This window comes from Sclerotinia sclerotiorum, genomic scaffold (genome assembly GCF_000146945.2).
Source record: "Sclerotinia sclerotiorum 1980 UF-70 scaffold_20 genomic scaffold, whole genome shotgun sequence".
NCBI lineage: Eukaryota > Fungi > Ascomycota > Leotiomycetes > Helotiales > Sclerotiniaceae > Sclerotinia > Sclerotinia sclerotiorum.
This window is the reverse complement of record NW_001820816.1, coordinates 819,452-846,165: the sequence shown is the minus strand read 5'-3', so window position 1 is coordinate 846,165 and position 26,714 is coordinate 819,452. Positions and strand designations below refer to the sequence as shown.

The window sequence follows — 26,714 nt, the reverse complement described above, 5'->3', positions numbered from 1 at the left end:
TAATAATTATATGATAAGTTTATAATCAAAATTCCACCCGTTATTTTATTTATTAATTGTTGAAATATTTATAAATAAAATTGATGATTTTTGATGTAAAAGGATAATTGAGATTAAAAATGATTGAGAAGTGGGGTACTAGATTTATATATTATCTGTGTATTCAATTTTTAATTTAATATTTTATAATAAAACTTTAATTAATTATAATATATATAAAATTAATTGAAAAATTAATTATATGAAATATTATAAATTATTTAATAATTCGACATAATAAACTGTTCTAATTATATTGAAATAAATTTATTACAAAAAAGAAATTTTGTAAATTAAAAAAAAATTTATTTAATTATATTTTTTAATAAATGATATTTCAAAAATATATTAAAGTTTTTTTTATAAATTTATAATTATCTCAATATTATATATAAAATTAATAATTAAATTTAAAATTATTTTATAAACAAAATATTTTTTTATATTTTAAATATTATTCATTCAATTTATTTCACAATAACATATTTTAGACTTTTAAAAATATTAAAAATAAATATCATATGTTTTTGTAAATAAATTAAAGATTTTTTTTTTTGGAAAATATAATTATTTTGATGAATTTCTAAATTCTCAAAAGAAAATTAAAAATTAAATAATACATTTTAAATAATTAAATTAAAGTTTCATTTATTTCTGATAATGTATTAAAGATATTAATAGTAATTCTTTTTTAAAATTTATATCTCTATATTAATTAATTAGTAAATTATAATCTAAATCGTTTTTAATATTAAAACAATTGAGTATTATAATATAAAAAATCTTTTTTTTATTACATTATTTATTATTCAATTATTGATAAATAACAAGATAATATAAAATTAAGTTTTATATTATATTAATTAACAATTTTATATAAGTTTTTAGTATTTTTTATTTTATTAATAATTTGTTTTTAATATTTATATTCAATTTTTTATACCAGGGGCCTGCGCCCCTCGGACCCCTGGCTTTTTGAAAAAGTCTAATATAAATTTAATTTTTATTTTAAATTTTAATATTAAATATAGATTAGGGTGTAGACGGAATATCGGGTTATTTTGAATATTAGAAAATTAATTATAATCAAATATATAAAACTAATTAAATTATAAAATAAATTATAAAATAAATTATAAAATAAATTATAAAATAAATTATAAAATAAATTTATTATTATTAAATTTATAAAAAGTTATAATTAAATAATTGTTAAATATATTTTTATTTTTATTATTATCATGATTATGATTATGAGTTGAATAAGTTGAATAAGTTGAATTAAATTGAAAAGTTCTAAATTAAATATACCTGAGATTGGAAGGTCATAAGTCTAGTACCCTACTTTGGGCCATCTACAATATAGGCCATTCTTTTATATTAAAATGACTATTTTTATTTACTAATTATTCAACAATTAATGAATCAAATCAATTGAAATTTAATTACAAAATTATTATATAATTGTAAATAAATTGTGAAAATTTCAGATTTTTTACAATTTTATTGATTGAGATATTAATATTTGAAATTTCGATTTATATACAAAATTGAAAATCTTGAAAACCTTTAACAATTTTTCAACAAAAATTATTAAAAATAAACTGTAAATCTTTTTCAAATATTTTTATTATAATTGATTAAATAAATTAATTTATTTTAAAAGATGATTTACAGAAATCCTATTAATCAAAATATCCTGATCTTTAATCTTTATAAAATCTAAAAATATCAATAAAATATTTTCTATATAATTTAAAATTCAAAATTCTAATTTGTTATATTCTTTTTTATTTAAAGATTTTCCAAAAAAAACTTAAAAAATTTTAGGAATTTTTATTAAAAAATTTTAGGAATTTTTCAAGATTTTCATATTTGTATATAAATCCTATACAAATTGAAAATTATAATTTCTATTTTCAATTTCTTGATTAATAAAATTATGAAAAATCTGGAAATTTTAGAATCTATTATTATATAAATAATAAATTTATAATCTGAATTTTAGAAAATTATATTTATAAATAAGAAAGTTATAAAAGTCGATTTTTGTTATTTTTAATAAAGAAAGTGACCTATATTAAAGAGTAGCCCAAAAGTAGAGTACTAGGCTTAATACCAAACTTTTTGTTAGATTGTTTATAAGGATATTTTAGATTAATTAGATTATTAAAATCGAGTTTTATTTAAATGAATTTTTTATTTTCTTTGATCTATATTGGGTAAACCTTGTATGATTCTAGTCCCCAATCAAACTTCTGGTCGCTTTCAACTTGCTACTTCTATTTCATTTTATTGTAAATCCACCACGATCAAGTCAATAGCGAAATCCGTAGGCCTGGGTACAAGCATATTCATGGCTAAGACTACAAAATTAGGGTATTATGTTGATACTTTTTTAGAGTAATTAAGTGATTGAGCCTTTGCAGACCAATAATAGGGTAATATTAAGAGTCTGAATTAATTCAGAGCTTGGTCAGTATTTGGGCATCATAATTGTCCTTTCATTACAAACTAGAGCTTGTAGGAAGTCAAAGACAGGCGTTACAATGAAAATATCAAGCCCCAAATTCTGCTCTTCATGGAACAGAACTTTGGGACGCGTCAAGGTTCGGGTGCCAAACGAAAATCTTCGCTTATCTCCTTTGCTGGTTTTCCTTCGAATCCCAGCCTTTATTATAATATATGCACAATCTATTAGAATCAAAGGTAGTTTTATATTATCAGGTTGGTTCTATTTGTTTAATTTGCCTATCGGTGATTGAAATCGTAGTTATGCAGCGAATGCAAGGTTTCTGACACTGTCGATGTCGATATGAGAGCATCACTATCTTGCACTATGAAAGACATATTTGACTTGACTACGGCAAACGACGGGGTTGACCCATTGAAGATTAGCTATCCAAAAACTGTGTAACGAGAAGAAAATGTACTGGGTTATCATGGTACTAGGTGCCGCGAAAATGGATTTTTATCACTTCCACTTGATCCCATCATTACATTGAGTTTGGATGCTCCCATGCCACCCTAACTGGATTTAACACAGTTCTGGTATAACTTGGCCTCAAGATACGACATCTCTGGATGCTAAGCCGTTACTCCTTAGTTTTGACCCTTACATGTAGGGATTCTCGCAGTGCTCTGGGATTTGGGGTTTCTTTACACTCACTGTCGTTGGATTTTCTTGAGCATTAACATAGTTTGGTCGAGAAGTACGAAGTGTCATGCCACTCAGGAGAACAAACCAATGAATTAAGCTAGCTAGAATTAGCCTGCAAATCCAGTCTAGTGGAAATCTTGAGACTTTAATGATATCTCGCTCGATATATTGCCAGCACCCAGTGGTGTGGAAGTTTTCGGAAAAGAGTGTTGTAAAATTGATCTACCAGGCTCGGGCCGGCGAACTCATGTCACGCAGACAAGCTACTCAATTTATCGAAGCTATGAGACTGAACAACATAACCACAAAAAGTCTAGAGTATACAAATTATGTTGACAACCAGTGAAGTTACCGCGGATCTATTGACACCACCACGCATACATCGTACGAACGGACAGCTATGTTAGAACTTTTACTCATTATGCATTATGAGTAAGACATTTGGTTTTCTTTTGGGCAAGACTTTGAGTTCTTTTGACTTCATCAGAGTAACCCTAACCCCACACAAAGCCATTAGAAATTCGGCACGGTTTGCAAGGGGAGATAGACCGTGTCGATGTTCCAAAGGATATGGTATAGCACCCTTGAGATGGACCATCGTATATTGTGTATCCTCGAGAGACAATGATTACGTTGTCGAATAAGTCACAAATCTCAGAAGGTGGAGCATGTATTAAGCTAATAACTGTCTTCCAAGTCTAATTTACATGGTATTTGAATGTCTTTAGCGCAGAGTGCGAATCGAGACCTGACGTATTAGCTCCCTTACAGCAGCTTATGACAGCGGCATTGCTCCCACACCTTGTTATGGGATCTTCGCAGAACAACTCCAAATGATCTGCGAGCAATTAAATTCCAATCGAGGTTGCCATCTTCTAACCACCACTGGAGGCGCCAAGTTCTTAAGCTTGTATTCACTCAATGTTCCAAACCCACGCCAAACATTAGAAATGAAAGATAAATGAAATATGTTCATGGTTGTATTTTGACCTCGGAATTTCTGAAGACCAAAGAGTGTTGTAGCTCATCGACAACCATGCCTTACAAACGTGGGCCCGTCCAAAGTATTGTGCCTCTGCAATGGATGACAATTGGCTAGCCGCCACTAATACCTACATTTTAATGTATTCGTACCTAGTAAGTGTGATTGTTCATGGCGCAGCTCTTTCTAAATGGAAATTTTTCATTGGGATAAATGGGCAATTCTACTTTCGCAAAATATTCGACTAAATTAGATATGGCCATTTAAAACCATATATCCTACCTTGAGAAATAGAAGTGCAATCCTCCACCTCCTAAACCCTTCTCCGTCGAAACCACAATATACATATCTTAATATGAGATATTAGGACTCTGAAAGACTTATCGTAGTAATGATAATGAGTCATAACCACTCTGTATTGGACAGGAGATCAATTCAGCCTCATAGACTGCTGGAAAATACTCATTGTCATAGTACTACGAATCTGTACTGGAGTATAACTTGGAAATTTCAAAATTTCACCTGTATAGCAAGGATTTTTGGTCGGATAGATCCTAGAAAACCAGGCTTTACAAGATGATTCAGCCTTGCTTGCTATACTCTTTTATCCACTTCAGACTGCTGGCCCTGGCTAACATAAAGAGTCACTCCCTTCCTCGAAATATATTCCTTCTTCATAAGCCCATTACAGATTCATTTCCACGGAGATAGGCCTTACTCAGCCCAGCTATAATAGCTCCAAGCCCGCATTGAAATTTAATGATCTGAGCCTGGCCATGAACTGGTAAGCTTTTTACCCGCCTGATCCACCATGCTAGTGACTGAATTTATATTGGGTTTATTGAGACCAGAAAGAGCATCAGATTGAATTGATTGATTCTCTAGCTAAGCAGTTAAGCTGCGAGTATATATTCAAAAAATGAAGGAATAGGGTTAGGTATTCGGCCTTCGGAATTAAAGTGCTTTGAAATCAAAATATTGAAAGCAAACAAACAGTATACCAAAAAGAAAAGAATGAATTAAAAGTTGAGTTTTGTTTGCTCCTTATATGCATCATGCAATATATATGCATATGCTGCCAAGATCCCAGGAGGTCAACAATTTAAATATGCCCAGTATGGGGCAGTCGAAATGGTTGTCAGGATATCATCTGGACAATCCTTCCCCCACTTTACATATTGAATTTCTCTAAGCTTCATATCAAAGAGATTCGAAAAATGCTACTATGGCCGCCCAGAACTTGAATCGGTCACTTCCTTTCCACAAATGAGTTCTGTGTCAGGTAAATCCCTTGCGCATTATTTGCTAATGTACAATATTAAAAATTTGTATTGCTACTTTGGCGAGGGTGTTTTGGGACGATAAAAGATTGTTGAGGAGTATGACCTGCATAATGTCGTGAGGGGGGGTTGTGAAAATGGAAGGCCTACCAACACAACCCTGCCAACGCAGTGTTGGGGTGCTGCAGTGAGTGGGTTGAACGGCAATGATGTATGAAGAGGTCAAAAAGGCGATGGAAGGATGATCAAACAAAGATTTCATTGAGAGACCTTGCTATTGACGGAATGAATGGAATGCAGTGGCAGAGACTTTTTATGGTGCCACACGACTTTACCAGGCGAATGTGTAGCAACTTAAGGGCTTAACATGACTAATACTCTGGTCAATGGAGTATTGTTCAGATCTCACAATTAGTTTTGTAAGTCGACAAAAGCCTTCGCGTGTGAGGATCATTGCGTAATTTCGATCTATTCGATTGTTGCGAAGTAGTCCTGTCGAAAGCTATTTCTTGAACATTACTTCGCGATCGATCGGTTCGTACATATGTTAATGTCTTGCTTGCATGTCTCACGCTTATCATGAGGTCATTCTCAAGACGTGGGTTCATGACGCCTCCAGATGAGATAAAATCATCCATCTCGGGAAACCAATTTCCTTTTTTGGTTCCAACCTTGGTTTCAAATCTTTATCAAAGCGATGCAAAGTAGAACCATGAACATGGAAATTTCACGACGAGCTCAAAATTTCCTAGGGCATTATGTTGAACCTGCACCAAATAGGCAATAAGTGGTACTCCCCACAAACGAAAGATTGTTTAGGAAGACCCTTGGGTCAAATTCCACAGCGTTATCACCAAGCACTTTGGTATCAAGGTGCATTTGCTGGAATGGCATCAAAGGTTTCCTGCTAGAATGAAGTACGTTACCCCCCTATCGTAATATCATTCACCACCTCATGTGCAGCAATCGAAAAATTTGTACGTCGGACAACCTCTTTGTAGAACGGATCTAGTAGAGGGCAGTAGCGGGTAAGATAAACCATAATGATCTCGCGCTCCGTTTGAAATGCTGGTTTAGTCTCAAAATGATCGCATCAAGTAAGAATGGTCTTGGAGGAGATGAACGAGGCATCAGAAGCAGGTCCTATAAGAGTTCGTGTTGATAGTGTCAAAAACGATTAGCTCTGATAAATACATGAAAATTAGTGATTGGGAATTTGCTCACACCCGATACAAAACGAATAGACTCGGTGGAGTCTGCGATTTCTGATGGACTCCTATACCCCTCATTCCATTTTCTATCCCACGAATCAACCAAATTGGACGTCTTCTTTCGACGGCTGGTAATGCAAGATACTTTTTGAGAGCTGTTTCTCCCTTTGCCTTCGCATCATACATACTCCTAGCGGCATCCTTGCGGATATTTTAGTGGTAGCTTCCAGCTCTCTGTATCAAATATGAGGAAGTCTTTCAGCAGACCCGAGACAACACCCTATGTAACGATTCACCAAAACTCTATCCGACGCTGAATCCACAAGAGCCTGATGGCACCATCTGAAGAGAGACACAACCTCCTCTTCAGTCTCTCCGTACTTCACGTTTTCTGATAATACCACATCACCAAATAGTTATATTAGATCAGAGACCTATCGATAATGCTCAGGAAACTCGATTCCCATTTTTGTAATTTCATCAGGATGCATTTGTAGCTTGAGGATTTCATGGCCGATGTAAATCCAGTGTTTGCCGCGTGGCTAATTGCATTAACGCATTTTCTCAAATGCATCGGAAGTTTCTCCAAAATCAGTGAGTATATCTTTGATTATGGGATGAAAATTGAATGGCCTTTGTGTTTCTGTAGATTGCAGAGACGTCTTCGGCAGAGGTTACAGTATAAGCCCCTTGCTCATCGCCGTGATAATCAGAGTCTCGCGAAAATAGTCAAAATATTCCCTATCAGTCTAATATCAGCAATTGCCTATTTTCTGTACCTTATACCCCAAGCAGAGATTGCGAAAATAGGAATTCGACCTGAAAGTTTGCTGAGCAGTACATAGATACCTTGCATAGGAGAGTAGCCTATTGGAGTCCCAACAAGCAAGTGGCATTAATTACCTTGGTAGGTAGAGTAGCTAAACTTACGAGAGATGTCTACTTATCTACCTACTGGCTGCAAGCAGTGGAGTAGGGAAGGCTTACTTGAGACATGGAGTAGATCTGGTGGGGTCACCGGGTGTAGTTGCGGGGTTTTAGTATGGGTGAGGACGCCGTGGCCCGTGCGGAGTACAGAATTCGGAATCATTCCGATGCATCCTTTCCGCTAGTTCCAACCCCACCATTGGGGTCTCCTCGGTTTCCATAGGGCTATGATTTTACCCGGTCCCCAGATTTTTGAATCAAATACTCTACTCCGGAACCCCGCGACATCATAATCTTCATTTCTCTTCATTTGTCTTGATTTATTAATATTGACGTCTTTTCCATTCGCCATCTCCAGAATCGAATTGATACAGTGAATCTCCCAGTGTGACTGGTCTTGTTCTTGTTGCCATACTTTCTTTTTCTTCAACTTGATACGGCAGGGTAAGATCTTCATATTCAAGATTCTGAATACCAACGGCGTCGCTGTTCATTTTCCAGTACATTCGGATCCCAACACCCCAAAATGTCCACCAGTCTATGTTTACGAGCAGCGAGAGCTTATACCAGGAATAGTAGGAAGGTAGCCCATCCATATACTTTCTAATCCATACATACCTCTAATGTGGTTTCTAGCAATCATTGTTGTTCGCTCGCACATTTGCATCGACCTCCCGTCGCAATGAAATCAACAAAGTCTTTCCATCGGCCTCCGAGGCTCTCAAAGACATGAAGCCAGACAGCACAGTTTTATGCGGAGGCTTCGGTCTCTGTGGTGTCCCAGATACACTCATTGATGAGGTCGTTAGCCGACCGGAGCTCAACGGTCTTACCGCGGTTTCGAATAATGCTGGCACAGATAAATCCGGTCTCGGGAAATTGTTGAAAACGAAGCAGATCAAGAAAATGATTGCGAGTTATATAGGGGAGAACAAAACTTTCGAGAAGATGTACCTAACGGGAGAAGTGGAGTTGGAGTTAACACCACAAGGAACTCTGGCAGAGAGATGTGCTGCGGGTGGTAAAGGTATACCTGCTTTCTACACGCCTGCCGCATTTGGTACGGTTGTACAAACTGGTGAGCTGCCACTTCGTAACAATCCAGATGGCACACCAAAGGTGTTGTCCTATCCCAAAGACGTAAAGGTATTCCACGGCAAACCATACCTTTTGGAAGAGAGCATTCGAGGTGACTACGCATTTGTGAAAGCGTGGAAAGCAGATAAGCTTGGAAATTGTCAATTTCGGCTGGCAGCGAACAATTTCAATGGTGCTATGGGGAGAAACGCACAAATGACAATTGTGGAAGCAGAGAATATTGTTGAGCCAGGAGACATTCCACCGGAAGCAGTACATCTCCCCGGAATTTATGTCAAGAGAGTTATTCAGTCCACAACGCCCAAAGACATTGAGAAATTCACTTTCGCAAAAGATCCAAATGACCCAGCGGCGAAGAGTGCCCGTAAGTTTAAAGAGTTCACTAAATCCTTTTTGTTTGTACTAGTTTATCCTCTTCCTCGATTTGATACCCCTTTTATGTTTCATTATTTACACTCCGCCTGCCGCTCACTACAGCTCCAACATTCATGTCCCTCATATCATTTCGAATTGTTTTTCGGTAGGCAATGATACTGATATTCCGATCTTGCAGTGGGTAGCGGTGATATTGCTGCAAAGCGAGAGAGAATCGTCAGGCGCGCCGCCAAAGAATTCAAAAATGGAATGTACGCCAATCTTGGCATAGGAATGCCCATGCTTGCGCCGTCTTTCGTGGGTCCGGAAGTCGAGGTGCAGCTACAATCAGAAAATGGTATCTTAGGATTAGGTCCTTACCCCCAAAAAGGGTCGGAGGACCCTGATCTCATTAATGCTGGCAAAGAGACCGTGACACTCAAGCCTGGTGCCGCGGTCTTCGGTAGTGAGGAGAGTTTTGGCATGATTCGATCCGGACGAATAAACTTGACTATCTTGGGAGCTATGCAAGTAAGTGGGAATGGCGACCTTGCGAATTGGATGCTACCTGGAAAGATAAAGGGTTTTGGAGGGGCGATGGATTTAGTCAGCAACCCTTCAATGACAAAGGTCGTGGTAACCATGGAGCATTGCGATAAGAAAGGAAATGCGAAGATTGTGAAGCAGTGCGAGTTCCCTCTGACAGGAAAAGCTTGCGTTTCGAGGATAATTACCGAACTAGTAAGTGGCTTGCCACCCCGTGCCGTCGGTGTTGTGATTATTCGATGAATGGTGGCCGATGGCAAGGAAAAAACATTACTGACGAACTTACAGGGTGTATTTGACGTCGATTTCACCAAAGGTCTTACTCTGATCGAAATTGCAGATGGAGTAACGGTGGAAGAAATTAAGACAAAGACAGATGCACCCTTTACTGTAGCAGGCGATCTAAAACCAATGTTGTGAATCAAAAACTAGAGTAATGTATAAAAGCATCCGGAGCCTTGCGATATTCGATACCCGTTGTGGTGTGAACCGAACTTGGGGTGATCTTCTACTGTAGACAAGATGACGAGTGCAATACTTCAGAGGGTCGATCACTGATCTATGGAGGATTGCAAGCATCCATAGATTAACCGTAAGACCTATGGAGATTCAAGTGTTGGATAGGCACAGGGGCCATCTTATCAGCACACGAGAACAGGAAGGGAGGTAGTATTAATGTCGTTTGATCCGGAAACTCCGGCCTGAGAAGGAGAAGCTCCCTTTTTCGAAAATAGCGATTTTATGTCGCAAAACTGAGAGATATGTATGTTCAACTCTATATAGAACGATTGTATGATGATTTCGGCACACGTTACTCGTTCAAGTGATGAATAGGCAATTCAAAGGCAATCCAAGGCTCCCATAGTGCCTCTCGTTCAAGCAACGAAGGCACATCAGCAGCACATAGGATATCAAAAAACATTGCTATCACTTGTACAGAGGATTAAGCGCTACCGCCAAGTGAATACCTAATAGGCGGGGTGCTGAACTCTTTCTTTTTCTCCTCTAAAAGAGACAACGTACAGAGTCCTGCCAAAGTCACACCCGACTACCTCTTGTACGTCAATCCACCGCCGAAGCTGTGCTCACTATTCTCGCCGCCCTTCGTAACCTTGCCTTCCGTGACTCCAGTCTCAAACGCGCAGCTGCCCATACCCATTTTTTTTGCAGGGCCTGAAGGAGAGATGTCGAAGTCGAAAATATCCATTGGTAAACCAAGCGTCGTGCATGCTAGTCCAAAATTGTTACTGTACAATCGTATGGCTTGAAAACAGGATGCGGAACTTACCATTTGGGATATCTACGATTCCAGCAACGTGACCCTGCACCGGAGCACAGGATAACAAAAGATAGATCTGGTAGTCAGAGTATCCGAAGCGACGAAGATACTCGATGCAGCGTAAAATAGTCTCACGGTAGGCTACAGTTACGTCCATGTAATGCTTTCGTGATTCCTTAGTATTTAAAATCTTCGGATAGACGTGATGTCCTACGTACCTGTTTGCCATGATGATCCACACTGAACCCTTCGAAGGTAAGGTATCTTCCTGGCCCGTAATGTGGTTCGACTGGACCAGGGAGGTATAGTGGTGATTTCATTCCAAGATCTGCCATGCCGTTTTTCATTACCTTGAAATTGATGGTAATAATGCCAGACATCTCAATGGCACCGCAGAATGAGATTTCACCATCGCCCTCTGATGTTGCTATTAGGTTTTTGATCACAGATGGACAACAGAATCACTCACGAGAGAAATGGAGATCTCCAACAGAAAACTTAGCCCCCTTCACGTGCACTGGAAGGTACACCTAATCAGGTATTAGTCTTCGAGCTGACACACCTAGTTATTAGGTCTTCTCACCTTGCTTCCTCTGCTAAGATTCTTAATGTCACAATTTCCGCCATGTTCCGGACGACCTGAGAGATATCAGCTTTTGAGCCACAATTAGGACGATGTTTGACGATGATACCTGGGATTGTTCTTGCACCTTCGCGAGCAACCTTTTTTTTGACGTCCTCAGGTGCCGAACCTGCATGTACATTTCGAGGATTTGGTGGTTGAGCAACGATCCTGTCCAGCTTATTCGCGGCGATCAATTCTCCCTCACGTTTATTCCACGTGGCTAGAACCTATCACCTGTAATTAGATTGATAGATCTTCTGTGGTTGCGTGGTGATTCGCCAAGAATTTCCAATAGTGTAGATTGTCATCCAGCTTGTAAAACTTTCAATGCCCTCGAAAATTCTTTATTCATTTGGGTGTAGCTTGACAACCTGAGGTGATCAACATACCCTCAAGTAATATCAGAATGTAAACTGGAGTCAAGAACGAAAATATCTCATTCTTGGATGGCAGTCGGGACGGCTGTGACCCCTGAGTTTATTTCCCTTGCTAAAGTGCTTTGGTGCAAACGAGGGAGCAAGACAAAATGATGGTGTAGGGACCTACCTCTGCGGATGGTGCGCAGCCAAGGATCCCAGGGTGAATCAATCCGGGAAATTTAACATGAGGGATATGTCGTGAAGAACAGTAGATCCCCTCGAAGTCCCATATGGCCTTAGCTCTACATCACTACTCATCAATTCCAATATCAAGAATATGTTCAATCAAAGTCAGACTTACGCCGATGGGTAAATCTCATCCAGAAAACCGCCTCCATTTTCTTTGGCGAAAACACCTGGCAGCAAAAGTCACTATCAAACTCACTGAAGCAGCTTCACCTGCTCATTGCTCACCGGTACTAGATGTGATCAGTGAACGATATAGACTTAGCATTGGATTTCAAGGAACCTACAAACCCCAAGGATGCTCCTGATGTGGCTGCACATCCATAATTTCGACAACCAATACATCACCTGGCTCTGCTGTCTCGATTTCGAAGGGTCCAGATAAGTAGTGGATTCTTGTCAGGTCGACATTCTTCACATCATCCGCACTGTCATCGTTTTCTAGAATAGCCGTAAGTATGTACAAAAGTGATGATACAAGTCAAAAACGCACTGATCTGACCCCCAGTCCAGTCAACCTTTCGCGACGTTGTCAGCCGTTGTTGAAATAAAAGTCGAGGTTTCGATGACACTTACACATTCTATTTTGACCGTTTCGCCATTTTTGATAGTGTCAGCGAACGGAATGTCTGGGTGCCATCTGTTGTGAAGTTTTGGCTGACTTTCTGCAGGCTCATCAAGTGAGACTTTGCATATATTGCGGATTTCTGATCGACCCATTGTACCTTATTGGGATCTAAGTGTGAGATTGGGTTCAAATGAGAAGAACGAAATATGGTGGCGGTTATGTTCAAAAAGTTGTGGGAAGGAGAAAGAAAAGGTCTAGGGGAAGATGAGATGAAAATTGAAAACGTGGTCGGAAGTTGAGTGATACGGAGAAGAAGTGTTATGGGCAACACCCTATATTGTTATATACTTGACTAAAAGTGGCATATATTTTCAATTAACATGTGAATGATCAAAGACGAGACGTAAGAAATGATAAGGGAAGTGTCTTCGGGAGCTCTTATCGTAAACCAACCCCTCTCAAGTGAATCGAGCCAATCATCTTTGCAGATTCATTTGAGATAGGAGAGTAAGATTACAACAGGCGAGTAAACCAAAATGTGCATGGGCATCTAGGGAATCCGGACGGGATTATTCGAGTAAAAAAATAGCATTATTAGAATTGTAAATTGTAATTGAAATTACCTAATTGTAGAAGGTTTCAAAGATCACAAGTCATAATTCATGATTGGATCCAATATATAGACTCCGAGATCTCTTAGTATTTACTTTCTAATTCCAAACGAGCTAGGCAACCTGTCAATCCAAGAGACTTTATGATGGCTTAAAAGTGCATGTAAGTCAACTTTTGGAAGTAGAGCTTGGAATACCTGATTTATTGACTAACAAGCTGCCACTACCTATATACAATGGTATATGTCCATCTTTTGGCACCAGAAGGAAATTGCAAACATATTTTTCGTCCCATTGCTAGTGCTGTTCAATACCATCAGCCGACCACCTACCCTGTGCTCGCCATCCTGATCATCCATTCACCTTGATCTCAGTTCGTTATATGGTGGAGGTGCTTCTGTGGCTGATGAAGAAGCTTTTTCGCTTGAATCACTCTTTAAGAACCCCTTACTACTGGACGTACTCAGAGCATCGAGTTGGTCGAGTTTGAGGTTCAAGAATTCATGCTTGTTCTTCCATTTTTGTTGGTTAGCAGCAAAGTTACCCTCTTGTCTAACAGGTGGAGGTGGGTCGGTAATTTTGGTAATAAGATATGCTGTTGATGCTTCTGCAATGCCATAGACAAGTACACCGAGGAGAGGGATTCGGAGCAGTATGTAGAACCCGACACCAAATCCGAACAAAAGCCCCTCTCGATCATGAAACCAATTTTTCTTTTGCTCTTTGGTGAAGTAGATACGAGCGAAGTATGGCTCAAGCTGTACTAGTTAGCTATGATTATAACAGGTCAAAATTAAAACGCACCAATTCACGCATCAAACTGCGTGAGGAGAAGTAAGTTTGAAGAAATATTACTAGGTATTTGCGAGGCAAAAAGATACCTGTGCCAAACACTACAAGGCCAGGACCAAGACCCGCGGCTCTATTGACGATTAGTAAGATATCTCCGGTGCTTCCATCAGGATTCGTACTTATTGAACGTGTAAAAACTGGCAGCCGGGAGTACGAAACGTCCAAGTATCGGAACATAAGAGAGAGCATAAACTGCCAAAGATAGTCCCGCCTTCTTGCCGAACCTCATTAAAAACATGGACGAGTTCTCCGCTGTGCTTGTTTTGTGTGTAGTACCATCTCTCTTAGGATATTGTCGCAGGTTTGGATAATATTCATCTCGTAATGTGGAACGATCTTCTCCTTTGTGTTTCTCGTAATAGGTTTCGTCAACGAAAGCAAGGCTCATCATGAACCTGTAAGTATTAGTAAAGAACCATATCCAGTAATAAGTTATGCGTTCATGGAGAAATACTCACATATTGTCAAGAGTTGGAGTGATGCGACTCAATATGCTCATGAGAAAGAAAGGAACCTGTAGAACATGATTTTGAATAAGATCTATAACCTCAATTACTTTATCATCGAACGAGGAAGCCCCCAGGTCTACAACAAACGACATAAACCATAAGAAGACTCTCACTCCAAAAATCTGCCACATGTTAGCGAGCATAAAGAGCAGAAGTACAGGATGGCGAGAAAGCGTACGGGGATCTCTATGGCTAGTCGAATTACGACACCTGCTAAGACAGCTAGAGCCACCTGCTTGTAGTGTTCGGAAGTAAACAATTGGGGATTCTGCAGAGCCCTCAGAGCTATGAAGCTGTTAGTCAGTTGATATAGTGTAGTGCTGTACATGAACGTTTCAACATATGGATATTGATAGTGTTGTTCTGCTCCAAACTAACCTCCCACGATAGTCAATTGTGCTCCTCGCAGAAAAGCGTTCAAATCGAAATGGTCGATAGACAACCTTTCCTTCAAGTCATCGGGAATTTTGACTGGTTTCTGCGACCTTTCCGAGTCCATTTTGGCCATACGCGGGTGGCTGTCCGTTGAAAGGTAGATGAATGATAGATGGTTGAAGGTTGAAGGTTGAAGACTGAAGATTGAAGACGGAAGATGGAAGAGTGAAGACAGAGGACTGCGATGGTAGAATTACGAGTGTGCTCCTCAGTCTTTTTGTTTGTTCGTATTACGGTACCTACATACGGCATGTACACATAATCTTTTTTTTTATACTAGCTATACGGGTACGGAATGAGACAACAGCTCAGAGCTTGAGGAAGCTGCTCCACATACAACAAAGATTCTCGGCTCTGGCTCAAGATGTCATCACTTTGGCCCCTCATTTAGAAAGGCACAACTATTATGAATTATGAATTAATTAGTAATCATTATCATGCACAACATACATACCAGGTACTCCTCCTATTAAAGTTTTAAATCGTAATGAAGATCATTCAAGAATAGCTATGTACTAGGTAGGTATTTATACAATGGGCTTTATCTTCATGCCTACATACTCTCACTTCTATTATTAATGAAGCTATTCAAGAACGGGTGTATTCTTTATAATTGGTGAAATTGCATTGGGAACGTGAAATGAAGATACGAGAAGCACTCCCTTTATGGGCGTCCTCGGCCACTTCACTCCACTCTATGAATAAAAATACATAAACAAGCCTTCCCATCGATAATATGAGGAGGCTATTCGAGAATCTTTAATATTTTGACCAAATTTCTTCATCATTGTTGAACACTGGTCTCAAAATCTCGAGTAAAAAACAGAGAATATAATGCTAGGGGATCTTGGTTGTTTTTGTTTTTTTATATATATATTTTTGGTTTCTTGAATACTATTTGTAATTCATATATAGATCTACAGAGTATATACGTAATTGCCATAGTTAGATCATATCTACTACTTCTGTATGATTGATTGTTGATTCCCTCTTTTCACGGAAGTGTGACGGAAACCCCTGCTTTCCTCCCACCCTTATTATATAAGAAACCTCAGGTACATTAACCATGTCCACACATGATACGATTACTCGGGATTAGTATACGATTTAGGTGACCTGAGGATCAGATCCGGACAAGTACTAGGTATCAATGATTATCGGTAAAGTAAGATCATTGGAGGGATAAATATGACTTCTTTTTGCCTAGCCATTGCGGCTAGGCCATTCATTTGTGTATATATAGAGTAGCTATCCCCATCTACAGGTGCTCTTCACCTGTAGATTCTAAGTTAAAAACAATTGCTGGTCTATAAACACCCTTTTGGTCACAGGAAGTTATTTGTTTTCCATTCTTCCATTCTCCGTTCTCGAACCATCTCATGTTCTGTATAATTGTTGAAATTGATCTGGAACATTGAGTGAAGATATATAGATAAGTCACTGGCAGTACCGCGGAGTACCTAAATATATAACTGCAGTATAGTCCCTAGCTCCTCTGTATATTATAAGAATAATAATACTCTGCAAGGATAATAATACCAAAGTTAAAGATCTTACAGCGGCCAATGCACTCACTGTCTGTCTGATCTCCTTAACACCCAAGGATTCAATATTCGAATTAAAACCTCTAGTAAATTAGAACAATGTGATATGACTTGTGCTTTGATTGGAAATTTCATTGAATAATTCGAGTATCGTATATTGAATGTCATTTTCTTTAGGAGTGGGAATGTTGTTGGTCAGGGTCTCGTAGACGCGCCGTCTCGTTTTAGTACGTAGAGACAGTATTATATATTGTCCGAAGCATAATCCTCCTTGCTTTCTGGCTACCATCAGCCAGTCCTTTCGAACCTGATCAATTAACAGAATCAATCGTCTATTGTCCCAGCTGGAATTGGAGTTGTTCACTGACACAAACGCATCTTTGCTTGTGCCACTCTCAAAGTGGAAAATCGAATCGACAGGAAGCTGTCTCTTACAGTGCATGGAATCGCCTGTACTGTCTTGAAACTCCGCAGGATCTACATAACTGCACAGCTTGCATATATCATCGTCAACCTCAGATTCGCGTTCATTTACAGCATTCAAGAAGCTCAACGCCTATCGCGCAACTTACAACACCATCATGGTCATTAAACAAAAAGCATAAAAAGCAAAAAACTGGCTCAACATTGCCATGGCTTCTACTCCCTCATCTGCACGCGCCGTGTCTGCCTCGGGTCGACTAACATCAACTCCCGATCCCCAAATTGAGATACTTTACAGTGTCGATGGAGCTCGCATTATATCATTTTCAACACCATCGTATAGCTCATCGCGGCCGAGCTCGAGTAATGGGTCTGCGGAGGAGGATGCGGAGATGGGTTATTCGTTGAGGTCGTCATCCCCAGTGGAAAGGACAATCGCCGTCGGTACGCGCTTCATAGCAATCTGTTATTTGCCTAGGAAAGAATACTCATGCTGATATTTTGGTTGCAGGAACTTTGCGAATCTATAGAGCTCCCGAATCGGTGGCATTTTTAAACTGTCAAAAGGCTTTAAAGCCAATATTACCTCGAAGTCAATGTTGGTTTATCTCAGATGATGGATCGAGCAAGTTTATGTTACAAGTACGGAAGTTGCAGGAGTATTGGCGGATCGAGATAAGAAACACAACACCCGAAGAAATTAAACAGGTAGAAGAGTTCAAGAGGACATTGGCGCAAGTGTTGTTATACGAAAAGACTCCTTGTCCATTTCAAAGAACTTTTTCAATTGATCTTCCGATTGTTCTGCAGATACCTGCCATGCAAAAACCGTGGAGGCCAGTACAGAGGTCATCATCCAGGATTCCTTTACCTAGGGGTGATCTTTATCCTATTGCTTCAAAGTCAACCTCGTTGACCCGGAGCTCGCCAAAGCTCTCATGCACAAGAACCCGCTCTTCTTCCCCACTTCAAACTCCTGCATTGCATCAATCCGCGTCTTGCCCCACAAAGACATGCACATCGGACCTGCAACCCCAAGAAGAAACGCCAGAAGCGTCTTCAGCCAGATCAACGAATCTAAGTGTACCATTTCCAATTTTTCCACCCCAAAATCACTCTGCCGAATCCCATCAGGCAGAACATGGTTGCTGTTCATCAGAATCTGTGATTCCTGCCCAGCCCCATTTAGAGTTTGACGACGGTGACGACGGTGATCACAGTGATGCGACCGATGACACCAATGTCACACCAAAGAACCCCGTCCCGTCATCGAATCCGCAATCACCTCTTGAATCTAGATCTCGTTTACAAGCATTACAACACTGTAGTCGATCAATAACGGCACCTCCTGTGCTCTCTCTAATCACGAGTCCACCTTCAAAGCGTCGAACTAGGTCGCCAGTCAGGAAAATTGTTGTTGGTGATCCTGAACCGGAGCTTTCATCAAGCGTCGAGTCATTTCACTCTACGCAATCATGGCACTCTCCGCTCGATGTACCACCATCACCACCTCTCTCGAGTCCTCCATCACCTAGCACATTTCCTTACCCGCACGATAATATTATACTTCCAAAGAAGGTACACTCTACGCGTACAATTTCACAGCTCAATGTAACCCCTGAGGTACACGAAGTATGGCAAACACCTTCACTCACCAATACACCGCCTCAAAGTTTGTCACCAGCTCCAAGAACCCCGACTTTAATCAGTGATTGTGGAAAGTCTGAAGATGAGGCCTCTGAGATCATTACCCCTTCACCCCCAAGACCGAGAAATTGTGGTATTACAAATAGCGATTCAAGCATAAGGACACTATCACCTCTTCCCTCAGCAGTGAATCTGTTCTCTCCACCACCGGGGTCAAGACGACTACAAACAGCTCGGCATCTCCCGACGGCAATCATTCAAAAGACATGCGAGATTCTTCTAAGTCCTCCAAGCCATCTACTACACATTATGATGAATATTGCATCCAAGATTGCAGCAGGGGAATGGAGAGGCGTGCTACTAGGCGAAGGGGAGGCTGTGCATTGGGATTTCACCGAGGACGAATATCATGGTGAGACCTGGACTGAGGATGACTTTGGATTTAGGCTTACACCCACGCCTTCGAGGAGGAGGGTGAGCTCCTCAGGACCCGAGGACAGTAAGACATCAGGCGAGAGCTGGGAAGTCGATTAGGGCACTTCTTTATACACTATGAACTTCCCATTTGTGATATTATGATATTGTAATCGTAACTTGGCTTGGTTTGTATCGATGGAGATATTCATGGAGTTTTAGTGGGAAAGCCATGCGATTCCTAATTTGGTTGAAATGGTGTTTATGATTTCAATGGAGCGTAATTTGGGGATGTAGAAATAGTATGGATATGACGCGTTAATATCATGGCACATGCCATATGAAATATCATTGGGTTCGCTCTTTCGTTGAATGGCGTCTGTCCTATTTACAGATATATGTGCATGTTCTCTGTCATATTGTGGGATTTGCACTTGAAAAACAATAGAGCCATCTGAAGGCTTTCACTGTGAAATTCCCTCGCATGGGTCAAGTTGAACTACTGGTATGAGCGCAAGAGCATCGACGAGCGGGATTTTGCCCTTTAATTGGCACCACTTTTCGCTCGCCGAATCGCAATCCGCTCCAATATATCTTATCCTCATACTAGCGTAGCCAACCACTCATTGTTCCCGTTCATGGATTCTCACACAACCTCTGAAGTCGTAATGCTGCTCTCCGTACAATCTTTTATATCCCTTCACTGCGCTCAGACATTAATTCCTCCATGAAAAATTTCGACTTTCCCTGGCCTGATCACGAGACTCGTTCAAAGTGAGTGGCCGCACCTTCTAGTATGATGGCATGTGCGTGAGATGATCGCTAGTAAATTAATGGTATTAAACATATTTACGCTGCATCTTCTATGAAGTCACTTTTCAATGCCTTTCGGCCCCACTCCCATTTCCACTACCCTGGAAATCCTCCCCTAGCCATCTTCCTCGCTCTTCCCTCCCTCCGATTGTGATTGGCCCTCGATCCCTTATTCGCCTCCTTCCTCTGCCTGGCCACGTCAGTGTCTTTGTTGCCACTCGTACCCGATACATTTCCACCGCCTCTTCCCCCTCCGCCACCACCACCTCTCCCACCTCGTACCTGCCCCCTAATTCTTCCACCTCTACCCCTATTTCCATTTCCATTTCCGTCTTCCTCTCCCTCGACAGCTCTCCACGCCGTACTTTCCAATTCTGCTTGTTCGCCCTTGAAAGTAGCGAATCTAGTTTCAAGTCTTCGCATTTGTCTAGGGTCGCGAGAAAGCATGACCGCCCATCCCTCAAGTGCTTCGTCAGTCATGCCTGTTTCTTGCCTTATGGCTGCCCTTTCCTTGCTTCTACGGGTGGTTGCATCTCTAGCAAAGATGCTTGGTGATGACTTGTAGGCACGGAAGAGGGCTTCATCATGTGCACTTTGTTGCAGATTGTTCTCTGGGTTGGGCTCTTCAGGGTTGGTGGAATCAACAGTTCCCCCTACATCGGCGACATCGTATGTGTCGTCTCTTTCATCATCATCTGAGTCGAAAGCAGCAAGTGCAGATAAAATGGCGGCCTTGTTGGGGGCAGTAGAGCGATCTTGAAGTACATCATCGGCTGTTTGGTCAAGGTTCCGACGACCGAAATGTAGGCGAGAGGCATCAACTGTGAGCTGGTCAAGCTCGTCATCATCAAAGACGTTGCGGCGGGTAGGAAATTGCGGAGGGGTTGAATGAGGTGCTAGGTCAGCGTGGCCTGAAGATGGTCCGTTGGGAATTTTTCTATAGAAATGGTTAGAGCGGTGGCTTCAGGAGCATGAGAATACGTACAGAATTTCATGTCGATCAGCATTATTTAGACTTGGCGGTAAAGATCCATCCAGAAGATGAGATATAACTTCTTCCGTGTTATCATGATATTCTCCAAGTAATTTGACAATAAAACCCGACCCAAGGTCTGGAAACAAATCCTGAATTTGTGATATTAGGCTCATTTGATGAACATGCATATGGCTATTCCCTTGACCACCAGCGTCGGCCAAGCCCTTACCCTTATTGGGCTTCTTCTTGGTAATGTGGCGTGGCCTTCCACCGCCTCCAGGTTTACAGAAGCCTTGTAAAGTTGTGATTATAGATTTCGCTCTGCTCGATTCTGAGCCACTAGCATCAATTCTTTCTTGAATTTGCTTTAGCACGGGTGTCACTGTGACCAATTCAGCAACTAGCGAGTCGTCCACATTGATTGGTCCTTTCTTATGTGCTTCAGCTGCAGCATTCAGTGAATAAAGTTGGTCGATAAGAGACGAAAATCGTGGTTTGGGACCTTCTGTAAGTCCAATAATACAAAGATACATAGTGGAGAGAATGGCTTTGCGCAATGGTGGATTCATGAGCTTGTAACAACTTATAAGAGCATCCACGAAATCATCCCCAGCCATGAAGAATGAGGCTGCTTCAGGAGAGGCGAATAGCAAATGATTTAGTCGTCTCAGTAGTATCTCGGAGCCTTTGAGGTCTCCCTTAAGGCCAGCATCCAGTTCTTCTGTCAACAAGCTCTTGACACTGCTCAACGAAGCCTCGATTGCCGTAGAGTGCTTGCTCCATGCTAATGTAGTGACTTTGCCGCCCCTTTCCTTTCCATACACTTTACATACATCTGCAAGAATCTCCCAGCGCAATAAAGATTCCGGTGATTTATCCACGGTGATCAACTTATAGAATAGAAGGTATGCTTGCTTGCGTAGCTGCTTGAACTTTGAGGGATTTGTTGACAAGTTCTCATCATGTGATAGAGCTACTTCGGCAAAGTAAGAAAGCAGGAAGTCTGGTAGAGATTCATCTTTTGCTGATATCCGCATAAAATCTGGAGTTGACATGGAGAGGTGTGCCTCGATTAGAGATAGCCAGGCATCCAAGCAAGCCTCCCACTCCTCAGGTAGCATATTCGACCTCCATGATAGCTTGGGATATGGAACTAAGGGTGGGAGAATTATTGATTTTGAAGCCATCTCGGAAATTACAGTGCAGCGTGGGTAAGATGAGAGAAGATGATGAAATTCTTGAGAAAGGCAGACAATATGTTGGAATAAGAAGTCCTGAAGTCCTGTGGGGGGTGCTTGCTGTGTTTTCCGCCTTTGGTCCCTGGTGGTCAATTGATGGAAAGTTAGTAATTAAGCATGCATATTTTCCAGGGCTTTTATCGTTTTGTCGTTTTGTCGTTTTTAATAAATCTGTGGCAAGAGGAAAGAGGTAAGCAATAGAAGAATCTAGAATAATTTAAAAGATCAGAACATTCAAAATATCAAAATATGTACATTGCTCTCGCCGTTTGACTCAACACCTATGTATCTATGTCCGCTACAGCTATTGCTGCACTATTCCTTGATCCACCTATCAAATCAATGATGACGGGAGAAGTGCATGGATGCCTGAAGAATGAACCATAAAAGTTCAAGGCATCAATGCTTAAAGCGGGAAACCATTATGTAATCTCTGATCAAGAGCTCTCAACCAATTAAATCAGTTCGTTTAACCCATGCATGCCAAGACTTTCACCCACAAGTCCGCAAATCTTCAATTTTGTCTAATAGACGCGACGGACGAATTTCAGAATTCTTTTTCTCTTTTACGACCACCTTCATCACTTTGCCGCAACTGGAACCATCGTTCGAGTCTTGAAGGAAATACATCAATCAATAGAATCCCATTCTATCTATTCATCCATCTATCAGCAATCATGTCTTACAACAAGGATAAGGATTTCGCCGGTGAAGGCCCAGTATGTCTTTATGTCTTTTCCATCTGCATTCCACTTCCTCTCAAGTGCGATCGCAAAATACAAATGTATTCATGAAACTAACCTACTCTCCTTTCCCTAGAAAACCCACAAGATCAGAATCACCCTCACCTCCAAGAAGGTTGACTCCCTGGAGAAGGTCTGCCGTGAACTCATCGAGCGTGCCAAGGGAAAGGAACTCCGCATCAAGGGACCAGTCCGTCTCCCAACCCAAACCTTGAAGGTTACCACCCGTAAAACCCCTTGTGGTGAAGGTTCTAAGACCTGGGATTGCTTCGAGATGAGAATCCACAAGCGTTTGATCGAGTACGTTTCCGCGCCCCGGTCACAATTCGAACTTCTGCAGAAGAATTAGAAGAGAACCAGACAGAGTCCAAGAAGAGAACAGTATACTAATGGAATAATAGTCTTAACGCTCCTACTGAGGTTGTCAAGCAAATCATCATCAACATCGAAGCTGGTGTTGAGGTTGAGGTTACCATCGCTGCATAAATTACTTGAATGTGATGGGAAAGGGAGGAAATGATGGTGAACAAATAGGTCGGCCACGTTGTGAGGGTAGACAATTGAACGCTGTTCCTCTTACTTATTCATTTCTTCCATGACCCTTGTGATAATTTGTGACCGTAATATATTTTGCGATTGAGTATCTCATTTAGCAAAGATCTCATATATTCGGCGTCCGGATATGTATGTATCCACGAACTAGTGGCAGCCCGCAAAGAAACTGTTCATTTTCAATCAGCTAGAGAACCACCAACATATATTCACTAGACCTTCGCGGCCAGCTCTCCTTGCAAATTAAACTACAAAACCTTCCGTGCCAAAGGACACACAATTAACATCTCGCAAAATCACCATAAATTAAGAAAACTAAGGATTAGTCAAATACTCCTAACGCCTCTGTATCCATCTACCTATCACACAAGGACTAGATAATATCCCTTATAAGAAAGCCGACCATTTCATTACCATCGATTTATCTAGAGTATTTACCTACCTAGTATACACACACCCGTTCATTCAAAGATCTCCTAATCTCGCGTCTAATCTTACAACATTCAGTACCAACTTTCGAGGTAACTTAGTTACTCGCTTCCCAACTGGACATCAGATTTTAGATGTTGAGTATTTCAATATGAAGATACATTTGGTTCAAGTTCAACCAGCAAGAAATAATATCCAACTCAGTATTGATATGAGTTAACTCAACATAAGTAATAGAGTCTAAATCACGCACCTCTGCTTGCTCTGTATTCTTCCCCGCCAAATCACAGCATCACAACGTTCTCACTAAGTCCTCAACATGGGTAATAATTCAAATAGGTATCATCATTCTTCTATCCCGTTTTCTTCATCTCCCGGTCAAATAGAACTACAATATGTACAATCGAAAAGTATCTTTTTCCTATCAATCAAACTCACAACTCCACCGTCTTTTCATCCGTAAGCCCATCTAATCTCTTTCATCACAACCAGCGCGAAATATATACTTGAAGCCTCATACCCAACAACCGGCTTTCAGCAGTATCAAATACACTCATGTTTCATCTCAGATTTCCACGTGTCAACCCTCTCATTCCACCCCATCAGGCACAAGAATAACAGCAAAGTTTAGTATCTTCCCACCATATATATGTACAACACATTAGTTTGAACTCCGTAGAATACCATGAATACTTCAAAGCCTAGATCAGATCGTCAATCAGGGCCTCCATAAGAATTTAGATCAAGCCAGCTGATACATCCGAAGGAGCATTTCCAAGGTAACCCCATGCTTGTTCGGCCATGTAAAGAGCGGGGGTGTTAACCTTCCAGTAATCATTGAATGTGCTGAAAAGGTAAACATTGGATGAGTTGGAAGCGAAGAGACCCTTGATAGCAGCAATGGCAGTGGTCTGGGCCTCGGGAGAAGCGACCGCCTGATCGTGAGATGTTCCAGCGGATGGCCATCCGGTCTCAGAGATGACAATCTCCATGTCAGGGTTGCTCAAAAGGGCTCGTAACTCGGAGATTTGGGTGCTAAGGAAGGTAGCAGCAGCCTCGGCTGCGGTGTTGGTGTCGAAGAAAGGATGGCAGTTGACGGCGCAATAATCAACGTTGTCGCACAGGCTTGGGTAAAGCTTAGTGGCAGCCAAGGTATCCACGGCTACAATCTTTCCGGTATAGCCAGCGGCTGAAAGAATACCTCTGGCGGTAGCGACGGCGCTGGCAACACCAGCTGCATCAGTGACACCGTTGTTGACCCACTCATTTCCAATAGAAATAGTGGTAATGACGCTCCAGTCACCACCAACAGCATCGACGATTGCTTGGGTTTCAGTTGCGACCTCGGTGAAATCGTACACACCAGCAAAGATTTTAAATCCAAACTTCTTGGCGGCGACCAAGGTAGTGGTGACTTGATTGCAATCAGTTCCGTAAATACGGACGGTAGAATATGAAGATGGAATAGCGGCAAAGTCCTGGTTCACTTGGTCTTGAGTCTTGCAGGCACTGTTGGCCATATAAGGTGAGTAGGCAAATCCGAATCCTCCAGATGATGCGACAACAGCTGAGGTGGATGCAACTGCAGCGGAAGAAGTGGTAGAGGAGCTCGAGGCAACTGGGGCAACTACGGCACTGCTAGAAGAGCTGACAACTGGGGCAGCAACACTAGTAGAAGTTGCGGCAACAGGGGAAACAACACTAGTAGAGGTTACGACAACCGGGGAAGCAGGACCGGTGGAAGGGACAGGTACAGCAACGGAGAGGGAGACTGCGACCGAGACCTGTACACTTGGGGCTTCGGGTGTTGTGCTTGCGGCAGCAACATCAATCTGGGTGGATGGTTGAACGGCAACATCAACGATAGGCGTAGTGGTTGTGGCGGAGGAACTCGAGGTAGGGACAACTGAACTGGATTCGTAGGTGGTTGTAGGTTCATTGTCAAGGTATTTGGTGGTGGTTGAAAGAGGGTTACCCTCAGAGTCAACATAGATGATGACTTCCTGAACCTCTGTAGCCGCAACAACAACGGTATCCACGACTGTAACCAGATCTCTCTTATTGTGGATGGCTCGGTGAGCATTGTGACGATCTACAATATGTTAATGGTATACTAAAAAGGGTAGCGGCAGCGAGCACATACTAAAAGGTTGAGCCAAAGTCAATTGGAGAAGGGACAACCCCGCGAGGGATAAAGTTGTAGTCTTCATATTGAAAATAATATCGAGAGAAAATACGTGTCGGTTTAAAAGTTCAAATAGATTCTTCTATCTGTTGCCGACCAGCGGTTAGTATGGGGTAAACAGGTAAACAAGAGACGAAAAAGAAAAGTAACTGAGAAGTAAAGATGTTTGGAGGAGCTAGACAGTCCAGCAGGCTCCTCGAGACGGAGATCCCCATGTTGATCTTCAAGACTTCGAAAGCCTTGAGTATAATCTGAGGATCTTTGGCAGGATTAGAATTCAAATGCACCAACCTAGATGTCGAAGTCGTCGGAGTGTAGATTTGATTTGAGAATGAAGGTGTCAAGAAGGATGAGTTCCAGTTGTATATCGATGACAACAGGAATGATATCTCTTCTTGGTCGTAAGAGGAATGAGTGGTGATGAATTCGAGGTCAGTCGTTATCAAGGATAGAGATTGGATTGTAAATGGCCGTTGTGTTGGGCAAATGGAAGCAAAAGATGCGCTGCAATTTTGCGATTCTATATATCGAGTTTCTTCTCGGAGGACGTCTAGGGCCAAGAGATATAGGATTCAAAGGAACGTGATGAGTTTTGACCGATTGGATCGTCAAATTCTCGAGTGCTTATGTTGTTGTGTATATTGAAGGATAGTGAAAGAGATTGAAGAT

At 41.0% G+C, this 26,714-nt stretch overlaps 10 protein-coding genes across 10 annotated transcripts; 3 read left to right on the top strand and 7 right to left on the bottom strand.

The window, feature by feature from the left end:
* Positions 1-2,643: 2,643 nt before the first annotated feature.
* On the bottom strand, positions 2,644-3,797 carry SS1G_12033 (hypothetical protein; the record flags this gene model as incomplete). The annotated part of the gene is made up of 4 exons (XM_001586954.1): positions 2,644-2,710; positions 3,040-3,119; positions 3,209-3,296; positions 3,616-3,797. 4 exons carry the CDS (start codon positions 3,795-3,797, stop codon positions 2,644-2,646), a joined length of 417 nt encoding a protein of 138 aa, XP_001587004.1.
* A 2,062-nt stretch (positions 3,798-5,859) lies between these two features.
* SS1G_12032 (predicted protein) lies at positions 5,860-6,858 on the bottom strand (the record flags this gene model as incomplete). Its single annotated transcript, XM_001586953.1, has 3 exons — positions 5,860-6,116; positions 6,229-6,365; positions 6,686-6,858. The coding sequence occupies 3 exons, from the start codon at positions 6,856-6,858 to the stop codon at positions 5,860-5,862; spliced, it is 567 nt and encodes a 188-aa protein (XP_001587003.1).
* Positions 6,859-8,125: 1,267 nt separating this feature from the next.
* On the top strand, positions 8,126-10,017 carry SS1G_12031 (conserved hypothetical protein; the record flags this gene model as incomplete). Its single annotated transcript, XM_001586952.1, has 5 exons — positions 8,126-8,182; positions 8,236-9,061; positions 9,251-9,582; positions 9,634-9,792; positions 9,886-10,017. The coding sequence occupies 5 exons, from the start codon at positions 8,126-8,128 to the stop codon at positions 10,015-10,017; spliced, it is 1,506 nt and encodes a 501-aa protein (XP_001587002.1).
* A 628-nt stretch (positions 10,018-10,645) lies between these two features.
* On the bottom strand, positions 10,646-10,756 carry SS1G_12030 (hypothetical protein; the record flags this gene model as incomplete). Its single annotated transcript, XM_001586951.1, has 1 exon — positions 10,646-10,756. The coding sequence occupies one exon, from the start codon at positions 10,754-10,756 to the stop codon at positions 10,646-10,648; it is 111 nt and encodes a 36-aa protein (XP_001587001.1).
* A 296-nt stretch (positions 10,757-11,052) lies between these two features.
* Positions 11,053-12,826, bottom strand: SS1G_12029 (hypothetical protein; the record flags this gene model as incomplete). The annotated part of the gene is made up of 9 exons (XM_001586950.1): positions 11,053-11,294; positions 11,346-11,406; positions 11,460-11,515; positions 11,569-11,721; positions 12,222-12,276; positions 12,320-12,339; positions 12,398-12,547; positions 12,600-12,624; positions 12,683-12,826. 9 exons carry the CDS (start codon positions 12,824-12,826, stop codon positions 11,053-11,055), a joined length of 906 nt encoding a protein of 301 aa, XP_001587000.1.
* An 818-nt stretch (positions 12,827-13,644) lies between these two features.
* SS1G_12028 (hypothetical protein) lies at positions 13,645-15,145 on the bottom strand (the record flags this gene model as incomplete). The annotated part of the gene is made up of 5 exons (XM_001586949.1): positions 13,645-14,043; positions 14,090-14,207; positions 14,257-14,532; positions 14,805-14,931; positions 15,025-15,145. 5 exons carry the CDS (start codon positions 15,143-15,145, stop codon positions 13,645-13,647), a joined length of 1,041 nt encoding a protein of 346 aa, XP_001586999.1.
* Positions 15,146-19,004: 3,859 nt separating this feature from the next.
* On the top strand, positions 19,005-19,229 carry SS1G_12027 (hypothetical protein; the record flags this gene model as incomplete). Its single annotated transcript, XM_001586948.1, has 1 exon — positions 19,005-19,229. The coding sequence occupies one exon, from the start codon at positions 19,005-19,007 to the stop codon at positions 19,227-19,229; it is 225 nt and encodes a 74-aa protein (XP_001586998.1).
* Positions 19,230-20,018: 789 nt separating this feature from the next.
* On the bottom strand, positions 20,019-22,085 carry SS1G_12026 (hypothetical protein; the record flags this gene model as incomplete). The annotated part of the gene is made up of 2 exons (XM_001586947.1): positions 20,019-20,859; positions 20,908-22,085. 2 exons carry the CDS (start codon positions 22,083-22,085, stop codon positions 20,019-20,021), a joined length of 2,019 nt encoding a protein of 672 aa, XP_001586997.1.
* A 728-nt stretch (positions 22,086-22,813) lies between these two features.
* SS1G_12025 (40S ribosomal protein S20) lies at positions 22,814-23,365 on the top strand (the record flags this gene model as incomplete). Its single annotated transcript, XM_001586946.1, has 3 exons — positions 22,814-22,855; positions 22,956-23,179; positions 23,281-23,365. The coding sequence occupies 3 exons, from the start codon at positions 22,814-22,816 to the stop codon at positions 23,363-23,365; spliced, it is 351 nt and encodes a 116-aa protein (XP_001586996.1).
* Positions 23,366-24,597: 1,232 nt separating this feature from the next.
* On the bottom strand, positions 24,598-26,070 carry SS1G_12024 (hypothetical protein; the record flags this gene model as incomplete). The annotated part of the gene is made up of 2 exons (XM_001586945.1): positions 24,598-25,952; positions 26,004-26,070. 2 exons carry the CDS (start codon positions 26,068-26,070, stop codon positions 24,598-24,600), a joined length of 1,422 nt encoding a protein of 473 aa, XP_001586995.1.
* Positions 26,071-26,714: the final 644 nt, after the last annotated feature.